The 10,268-nt window shown below is 46.5% G+C and overlaps 1 protein-coding gene across 1 annotated transcript in view; it reads right to left on the bottom strand.

Moving 5' to 3' along the window:
* The window catches only part of foxo6b (forkhead box O6 b), a 35,124-nt gene extending 33,113 nt beyond the window's left edge, over positions 1-2,011 (bottom strand). The window contains 1 exon segment of the mRNA XM_042076455.1: positions 704-2,011. Coding sequence (XP_041932389.1) covers positions 704-1,192 — 489 coding nt within the window. The 5' untranslated portion in view covers positions 1,193-2,011.
* Between the last annotated feature and the right edge of the window lie 8,257 nt (positions 2,012-10,268).

Here is a 10,268-nt window from a genome sequence, read left to right as displayed (position 1 = left end):
GCTTGTGTGGTGATGGGAGGGGAAGCTGGATGCTGAGGGTTATTCCAGACCAGACACGCGGCGTGCGTGCTCAATATTGAGACCCAACGCTTTGCGAATCGCGACGCAGAGAGCAGCCCGGACCTCACTGTCCCCCAGGTGACCCGCTATCCCCTTCTGCACCGACTACTACGGCGGATGACGACAGCAAGAGAGGCACGAGTGATTTAACGGGCCGCAAATTACCTCCACGTCTCCTGCATCCTCTAAATCTAATCAACGCAAAAGCGTCACAGCGCACAAGAGCATTCTCGGGGAGAAGGGAGAAACGGGGCGTATGGAGTGGGGTGTGCGTGCGTGTGTATGTGTTTTTCCAGGTTTCAGCAGCTGTATACAAGAAATACGATCCCAAAGCAATGAACTCAGTGAACTCCTCTCCACCTCCCAGTACTATACGCCGCCCCTCTCCGTCCCTTGCACAGAAAACAGTAAGGACAGCAAAGAAGTATGTGAGCCTGTCAGCCGGACATGTTTGTTCACAATGCTGCTGTACACTACTGCCAACAGCCTATATGTGTGAGGAAAGCATTAGTTGCATTAGTCGAATCTCTTCTCGAATATGTGTCTGCCATGTGTCTCCACATGGTCTATATTATGCAGATTTCACGTGTGTGTGACACCCCATTTAACCCCACCGCTGAAATGATCATTAAGGGAACTGTACCTTCCAGCCGGCGGAGCTATTGCTGTCGCCTTTATCCTTGAAATAGGGTACAAAGCGGACCATCCAATCGTAAATCTGTGACAAAGTGAGTCGTTTGTCTGGGGTGCTTTCGATTGCACGCGTAATGAGGTCCGCGTAAGAGAGATTGCCCCACGCGTTCCGTCGCGAGGATTTGGATTTGCGCAGCTGGCCGGCTACATCGAGTGCAGCCCCGGACATGCACGCGGGAGCGGCGGCGATCGGGGCTGGGGCGCCGGCTGGGTGCTTTATCTCTGACGGCGCTCCACCGCCTCTCTCGCCTCTGCATGCTGGCACGTTGTACGGCTCCACTTTCACGGACGCCAGGGGTAGACCCCGGTTCTCCTCCTCGGCTCCCGGAATATCCTCTGGACACGGCAGCGGCCAGGTGCATGACCGTGGCCGGCTTTGTGGCTCAAAATCCGTGTCAACCTGATGCGCATCCATACCGTTGTTCTCCATCATCAACATTTGCGCTGAATTTTTGGATCACTGGCAAGGTCAAAAGAAATAAAATTCGCTGTAAATCCAACAGTCGCCTTGGGTTGTTAAAAATGTCCAATCGTCCTTCTGTCACAGCCCAAAACAAAAATGAATGCCAATATCAAAAACGCCGGCAGCTATAGAGAGACTGGTCATTCTGTATGCCTAGTCTGCGGTATCAAAACCGAACACCTAAATGTTACCAAAGCATCTATAGGAACAATAGTCTTGTTTTCCATCTTAATTGAACAGTGTCGTCACATTGAGTGAGTTGAATGTCCATAACGAACGATCGAGGTGCTTTAATTTGTACCCATAACCGAACCTCGCCAAATGCAATGCCACATCAAATACTTTGGGGGGGAAATCGCGTCTCTTCAATCACTCGGTAGCAGCAACAGTTGATTGCTCTGACAGACGACTTGACAGACGGCCCGGCTGTAGACGCTTGAGAATTCAATTCTCCAACCCGTAGGAAGAGAGCGAAATCAATAGACTTTCTGTGGACTCTCTCTCCAGTTTCAGATGTCTCGAGATCTCCTTCTCTGCAGATTTGTAGCCGGCTTACACGCAAGCTCTCACGCGAACGCAGTCATAACTGATAGTAACACACAGCGCGAGCGCAATTACTCCCTCAAAAATAAGGTCGCATGAATCATTTATAGAGCCGCAGAATGCCAGACGAAACGAGCGGAGCGCCTTGGGTTGCGCACTTTTGTTTGATCGCATGCTCTTGACGTCCTGTCATGAATGAATTTTTTTTCTTCTCTCCGTCCAGATTATATTTTCAAATTATCATTCCCTCCACACTGGCTCATCCTTGTTTGTGAGTTGCGGATGGTGTGACGGCGCTGTGTACCGTTGAATAAATGGTGCTATCAGATAATTGGACAGCGCTTCAAGTCACTCCCTCCAGAACCGGTTCTTGAAGAGGCGAACGCGCATTTTTCATAATGCAGTTTCATTGGGGAGGTCAGGTCGCGAATTCGGTTATAGGTTACATTTTCCCAGCAAATGTTTTGAATTCATCGCCATTACAGTAGAAATACACTATTTGTTTATTTTTCTAATGGACTGATTAATGTCGATTACGACGCACAATAATACGTGTGAGGGTCATCAGAGAGAAATCCATTCAGTTAATGGGTAGACTGGCCATCCTCACCAATTTATTTCTACAGTCTGGTCATGCTTGAGCATTCCTTTTGAGGAAGGTATGCAACCTGTTGCAACCTGGTTCATTTCATAGGCTAGGGATGAACCTCTCTCTCATTGAGAGCATGGTCTATGTCATCATAGGCACCTGCATCGATTCACAGAAATCGTTGATTTCTGCTAACGCTCACGGTCCAATGGCTGTATTCTTTTGCCAATTAATAAATTACTAATAAAAAAAAAATATATATAGTAGGCTTCACGGCTGTGAAATGTATTCACATTCACTCTAAGTGTGAAATAATAGTAGCCTAGCACAGTAAGTCACTGTGTGAGACTGGCAAATCCATAGGGTAGATGAGGAGAAACGGTGGCCCAAGTGTCCCGTCGCTGTGGGGACTAATTGACAAGAAATGTGTGTCATCTCGTCTTCGGCCTGACCGTCTACTCTCGGCGGAGGAAGGCGGGGACGATTGTGAATGTCACATTCAATAGCAGCCCGTGTACTACCCATGTGTGCGACAAGCAGATACATTGACCGAGGGGATTCCGCCCACGCCGTGAGCCGGCGCCATAGAGACCTGATTGGGTTCAGTTTGACAGCCAGGAGGGTCTCGGGCTAGCCTGCCTCCAACCAGTCGTGGCTCTTTGGCTCTGCGTCGCGTGCATTGGCTGTTGTTCTTCTCATGTGGGCGGGGTCGCTTCATATGCATAAACCCCCATAAACCCTTTTTTAGGTGGAAAATCCCCCGGCGGTGACGTTACGACTTACTATTGACAGCTGGTTGTCAATGGCGACCGTATCCTCAAATGCTCCGAGGTGGAATGCTTTCATCGTGATTAAGCGGTACTTTTTACAAGGCGAAATTTAAAAATGGAGAGAAAGCTAGCAGGACAGAGAGATAAATGGAATGGAGGGAAGAGAGTGAGAGAAAGAGAAAAGGAGGGTGAGAGAGATGTTGTAAATGAGAACAAACAGTCAGATAATTTTAAACACATGGATCTGTGGTTTTGGAGAGGAGATTTTTATGCACCGCAGTGAAGTTGTAACAGGAATGCGGTGTGACTCCCATCCTAAGGAATGAAAACACTGATCTCCTGCCAGTTACGTGGAGTTAATGCTCTTTTGTAGTTTCTGTCCTTTAACAAACGGGCATTGGAGTTATAATAAGAACTACAGTATATTATTAATTTCTAAATAAAATGTGTAGGCCTAAATGGCTGGATTAGGAGAGCTAGAGTATAATATTATGATAGCCTACATAATTAGGGCTAAAACTCCCCAACAAGCAAGTTTCATAAATTCGTTATAATAGCCATGCTTATCCCTTTTCCACCAGCTGATCCTGCCTATTAAAATCCATGTTGGGTCCATATGGAACAATAGCTCCACATGGCCCATTATGGCTTCTAATCAGGTTGTGTACATGCAGCTATAGCCCACCAAAGATTGCAGTGGAAACTGTTGAAAGTTTTTTGCATTTCACATCAATGACTAATGTCTTGACTAGTGCACTCTGACACTACACACAGACACACAAATATACACACACACACACACACACACACACACACACAAAAACAAACACACACACACACAAATACAGAAGAGCTTGAGGGTTTCTCCTACCTGCCTAAGCCAGTCCTGTGGATTATTGATGTGTTTACGAGTGGCAGTGATGCCGCTCCCACCCGGCATAACCCCTAAGGGAGCCACTCTTAAGCAACACCAACTGGCAGCGATCCTCACACCCTAAACGCCATGTTCAGTACATCTGTGTTCTCAATCTCGCTCTCTACCTCTCTCTCTCAAACACACACACACACACACACATATGCACGCACCTACACACACTCACACACACACAGAGACACACACATACTGTCTCTCCATCTCTCACATACTCTCTCTCTCACACACACACACACACACACACACACACACACACACACACACACTTTCTCTCTCTCTCTCTCTCTCTCACACACACACACTCTCTCTCTCCACTTCCTGTGTATGCACATAGCCTCTCTGCTGCACTATAAGTGAGGAGCCCTGTTTAGCCCTAAAGGACACTTTTCATGGATCACCAGCGGTGGAGAATCCCAACCTGGCGCCAGAATGGAGACGTTTTTTACTGTCTTCCTGTCTTCCCTGGACTCTGCACTTGGTGACAGGTTCAGGCTGATCTGCATCCTCCTCTCCTCCCCTCCCAGTCCCCAACCACATCCTGCTACCCTGTGAGCCATCTACCCTGGATCACCTTCCTCACCCCCCGAAGACTGATTCGGCCGCCTGCAAACCACCCAGACTCTCTCCCCTCTCCTGTCAGTAACTTCATGGTTTTTCATGTCTGTTTGTCTGCCTGCCGGCGTGCCTGTCTCTCTCCTTCTGGTCCTCTGTTGCTCCTCTCAATGACCTCACATTTTCATGTCATTCTGTCTCCTTGTCTCTTTATTTCTTTCTTTCTATATCGTTCCATTCCTCTTTCCATCCCTTGCTCCTTTCAATTTCATGTTTTCATGACGGCCTGTCTCCTTGTCTGTCTTTTTTGCTTTCTGTTCGTCTCCACTCTTCCCTCTGTTTATCATTCCATCCCTTGCTCCTTATCCATCTCTCACTCTGTCTGTCTGTGTGTCTATCTATCCATCTCTCTCGCTGTCTGTCTGTCTATCTGTCTATCTATCTATCTATCTATCCATCTCTCTCTCTGTGTCCGTCTGTCCACCTGTCTATCCATCCATCTATCCATCTCTCTCTCTCTGTCTGTCTGTCTGTCTATGTGGCTCTGTGTCTTTCCTTGTGGTCGTCCCTGCCTCCTGCCTCCTGCTGGCCTCGCAGGGTTACATAAGTCTGCTGTGAGTGTTGTTGACTTGGCCCCTGCGTGGGGACTGTGGCAAAGCAGAGTCTGGGCGTTCCTGCCCCTGCGCAGCCGATGACCATCCCAGGAATGTGTCTCCTCCTCGGAACTGGGTCGCCGCCAACCATGTGGCCTCCCAATGTCACACAAACCAACATAGGGAAAGAGAGAGAGGGTGAGAGAGAGAGAGAGAGAGAGAGAGGGACAAATACACAGACAAGATGGGAGAGGGAGAGGAGTAGAAAAGGTAGGTAGTAAAGAGAGGTAGAGAAACACCACAGAGAGAAGGGAAAGAGGAAGAATATGGAAGATAGATCCACAGAGAGAGAGACCTCCAGGAAGAACATGAGAGAAGGAGGGAGAGAGAGATAGGGAGAGAAAGAGAGAGAGGGAGGGAGGGAGGGAGAGAGAGAGGCTCCAGGCTTTGGGAGGGAGTCCAACAGCGAAAAGCTGGATTTGACTCCCCGGCATTGGCATGGCATGCTAGTTTGACTAATACTTCCTGCCTGGCTGTCTGCGTTGTGTTCCATTTCTTCTTCTGTTTTTCTCCAACCCCCACCCCATCCCTCCTCCCGTCCCCTCTTCCCCCTCTTAGCTGTTTTAAATGGGTGGAAACCACAAAGCGCACTGTGCCTTCCATTCTGTTGATGAATTCAGACATGTGGGTAAATATATATTTACCCCCCCCCCCCCCCCCACCCAACAGAATTCCTCTCTGCAAGTAAACAGCAAAACAAACGTCGCCGGTGAGACGTTTGCAGGCACCTGTGACAACGTGGCGGACCCCCGCTCCGGTGTACCCACACACTTAAAGAGGTTTAGCGCCGACACAAGCCGACACCGGCGGCTAATCCCATTTCAAATATTGCCCCTGAACCATGAGATTCACTTGCCAGCCGGGCGGAGAGGGAAGGGGGGGGGGGGCTCAGCGGCAGCTCTTACCTTTCAGTGTGAGTGTGTGGGAGCGCCAGGGTGCTAATCTCCCTTCCCCTCCACCTTCCTTCTCGCCCTCGTCCTGTCTCGCCCACCCCTGCGAAGGCCCAGCGGGGCTGCCACGGAAGCAGATGCACCCGATAGACGTGCTCGGGACGAAGGATCACACCAGTCTTGGTCAGTGGCTAAGCAGGGAAGTGTGTTTGTATGTGTGTGTTTGTGTGTGTGTGTGTGTGTGTGTGTGTGTGTGTGATGGAATAGTGTTGGGCCAAGTGGAGAAAAGCCACACTGAGAGCGCTTGAGATGGAGGCGTCATGGGTCAACTGGATCCCTTTTTTTTTGTGGGTCCACAGTGGTGCTGCTGCAAAACCACGGGATATTTCCGTTTATGTACGGACACCGCATTGTGGAAGGAGACTGAGTGGATCTTTAAAAGAAAAAAAACACAAAGTAGTGGCCTGGCTTGTTGACCTTGAGCTGCACCCCAGACTGAGTGGGCCTTGAGAGCTTTGGACTGCCTGCACAAATGAAGTCATTCACGACCACAAGAAACAATTACCGAAAGTTATCAGCAACTAGCGGGCCTTATCTGTCTCTGAGTGCATCAAAAGTATTTGACAAGAGAGAGATGTTGTCTGGAAAAGATTAAGTCTTTATGTGAGTGTATGTGTGTGTTTTGCTTAAGTGTGTGTGTGTGAGGCAGAGGGAAGATTTTGTGACAGGGAGGTACAGGGGCAGAAGAGGCGTCAGCAGGTGCTTCGGCGAGTTCCGCCTGGCTGGCTGCGACATGCGCGGCGCCGATTGGCGATGACAGCGCCTCTGTGCCCTCCTTCACTCATCTGTCACCGAGGGTCAGCCACCGCGCCCGGAATCTTCCGTCATGGCGAGGGACGAGAGCACACTCGCACGTTGGCGGCGGCTTCCCGCTTGTCAACACGCCTATTTTTTTGCCTCAGCTCTGAGTCCTTGCCATCTCTGGCACACATCTCCTCCTTAATATGAACATATTTCCCCACATTTATGAAATGTATTCCTTTGGTTGCAGACTGGCCATCTGAGGCAACGTGAATCTGTACTGATTTTATGCCTAATACAATTGCGGTCATGGGTTAACTATGAAAAGTGAAAAAAAAAAAAATGGAAGGCGAAAAAACAACTTGAATTAGAAAGGGAAAAAAGAAATGAAGGAGTTCATAGGGTCGTATATCATTAAGCAATTGAGAAAGTTAATTAGGCAGCTCTGATAATTATTGCCATGGCAACCTGAGCGCTCTCATGCAGACTTGATTAATGAGATGCCATTTATCTGTTCTGGAAACCAAGCGGGGCCTACAGAGGAGCCTGGGAGACCCCTAGTGGGGGGATCTGTCACTACGCCCATTCTCATCCCAGATTTAGCCTAATTCTAGACACTGGAGGATTCCACAGCAAATTAGGATTTAGTCTGATTCAGAGTCAGCTGTACCTGGGAGGATGCTAAATTGAGACTGACCAGCCAATCAGTATCCCTGCCTTAAAAACACAGCACAGCAAAACACACAGTCATATGCTTTGTTCAGTCCTTCCCAGGCGAGATGTGCATTCCTTTGTTTACTAAAGGCATGCTGTTTAAGCAGAGGAAGGATTAATGTGCTCAGTGCAAATGGTGAGAATAAATGGCATCAGGGGAGATTAATAGATGAGCACTGCAAGGTAGTCAGGCATTGGTGTTAATTGGCGCTTGCTCTGGGATTCCCATCACAAAAGTGTCAATGATTTCAAGCTACCCAACAGGATGTGTCTTTCTCCCACACATGGTGGAAATGGGGGGGGGGGCAAAGCAGAGCAGAATCGGTATTTTAGGAGGGGGGGGGGGGGGGGCGTTCCAGAAAGCAAATAACTGCGATACCTAGATAGATACGTGCACCAAAACGTCACATGTGAATGTAGATCACAGGCTGTTAACAATATCTTTGGGGCTTTTGGAGTTCTGATCTAATTCTCTAAATCATGCTTTGCGGGCTCTCTTCTCCTTTAAAAGACCGAAATTAGCTCTGTAATCTCCTCTGTAAAAAAAAGAGATAACTGTATTCCGTGACAAAGAGGAGCTTTAAATTTAGCACTGATTTCAAGTCCAGGGTCCTGATAGCCGAAGCAGCTCTGAGCCCTAGTCTCAAACTCTATAGTCAAAATACAATAGTCAACTGAGATTAAAGCACATTTCTGCCATGTTGCAAATGCACACCGACAATTTAACAGTTTCAAGTGACTTTGGGCACCATCAGAACTTTAATATTGATACAAACCAATAATTTGTTTGCCCATCTTAATGTTTGTCTTGAATCATTTTCTATATTTGACTTATATATAAATGGTTTGAATGATGAAAATATATTCCTGTTTAGAAATGTTTAGAAAGAGATTGAGCAACATGGAGGCCATGGCAAAGTTGTAGGACGTTTTCATCTTAGATGTGAGATTTTATATCAAGACTGAATTACTGGTCCACTAGGAGTCCTATAAATTAGCCAGGCAAACCAGAGCAGAAATAAACTACTTGTATCTGGAACAAAGTCCATCAGCCTGGAGTTGATCATTTGTAAGTGAAGTCTTTGAGCTTTTGCTTGAAACACTAGAAGCTATGGTACATCATTTTGTGTTTTAGCCATTTTAATCTATATTTTTCACCTTAATTTCATCTTTTATATGTATATTCTTTCTATTGTTTTTATTATCTTTTCCCTATTATTAAAATATGTTTGTATAATAATACAACACAATGTTTTGCAAATGGCATTCATTCTCAGGAGTAAGCTTGCCAGTTGTTTCTGTACTTTGTCTCAGCCTTGTAGTCAGTGGCCGGATGTTAATTTTCCCTCATGAGATCTAGTCTTGGATTCATAAATTATATACATGTTCTTCGTCTTGTTCTTCATTTGACTTGCTTTTTTTAATATTATATAAGAAAGCTATCAATCAGGCTGAAAAATTGTCTTCCTGCGAGGAACACAGTGTTCTAGACAACGGTCCCCTCAGCACGGGACCAAGCCCCGAAAACAGCACAGACCAGGACATTTTCATTAGCTAGCCAACTGATCAAACCCAAATTCTGTCACATGTCACCCCCTAGTGGACAAGCAAAATGAATGACCAAAGTAATGATTGCATTACCTAACTAATGAAATCTCTATTAGTGCACCCTTTGTCTGTCATTTCCATCTTTGCCAAGCGAGACAGAGACATCTTAACCAACTGAAACACAGACACAGTAACTACAAAGACCCACAGCTCCCTCTTATCTCCAGAAAGTGTCACACAGTTTGAAATGCAGCACAGCACGCTGTGCAAAAAGGCATGCCTGTCGCTTGTTGTCTGCCTGAGTTTGATAACCACCCAGAAAACTGAAGCAAGCACTGATTAGCTACCAGCTTCCCACCACTCTTGGTTCCTTCATGTTGGATTACAACGCCTTTTAAAAAGCTGCTTTTAAAAAATAAATAAAAATAAAATAAATAGCGTAGTACGGCACGCATTAAACAGCAGGATGACACCTCAGAGAGAATGGGTCCCTGGAGAGAGCTTCTGAAAAATCTCCTCGCCATTCCGTTTGTCAAACAGCCGCTACGAACAAGAGGGATTACTTTTTTTATTATTATTATTATTTTAAAAGTTATCAAACAAAGATAGGAGTTATAATAAAACATTATCGCAAGACACCTTTGCCCCCCCCCCCCCCAACCACATAGCAATTCTCTCTCTGTCTATCTCTCTCTCTCATAACCCCTCTGATATAAAAATATAAAAAAGGGACAACTATAACCGAACTGATATCATAGGGCTCCACCTCACCAAGTTTGTAAGGATGACATGTCTCATTAATTCATATAAACAAAGGTCAAAGGTCAAGCAGTCTGTACTTAGTAACAGTAAGGTGTCCCCTATAGACAGCTAAGCATAAAAGAGTCCAACAAAGCTTATGGTGAAGGCTGACAAAACAAACAATTGAGGTGAATAGATGAACAAGAGGTGAACAGATGAATTCACCCAACATGTTTTGTAATATGTGGATTGTCTATATCTGGCAAAGCTTTACACTGTTAGAAACTTTCATTTACAAGAACCACGCTTTCTTACGG

The sequence above is a fragment of the Alosa sapidissima genome, chromosome 21 (genome assembly GCF_018492685.1).
Source record: "Alosa sapidissima isolate fAloSap1 chromosome 21, fAloSap1.pri, whole genome shotgun sequence".
Lineage (NCBI taxonomy): Eukaryota > Metazoa > Chordata > Actinopteri > Clupeiformes > Clupeidae > Alosa > Alosa sapidissima.
This window is presented reverse-complemented; position numbering and strand designations above follow the sequence as displayed.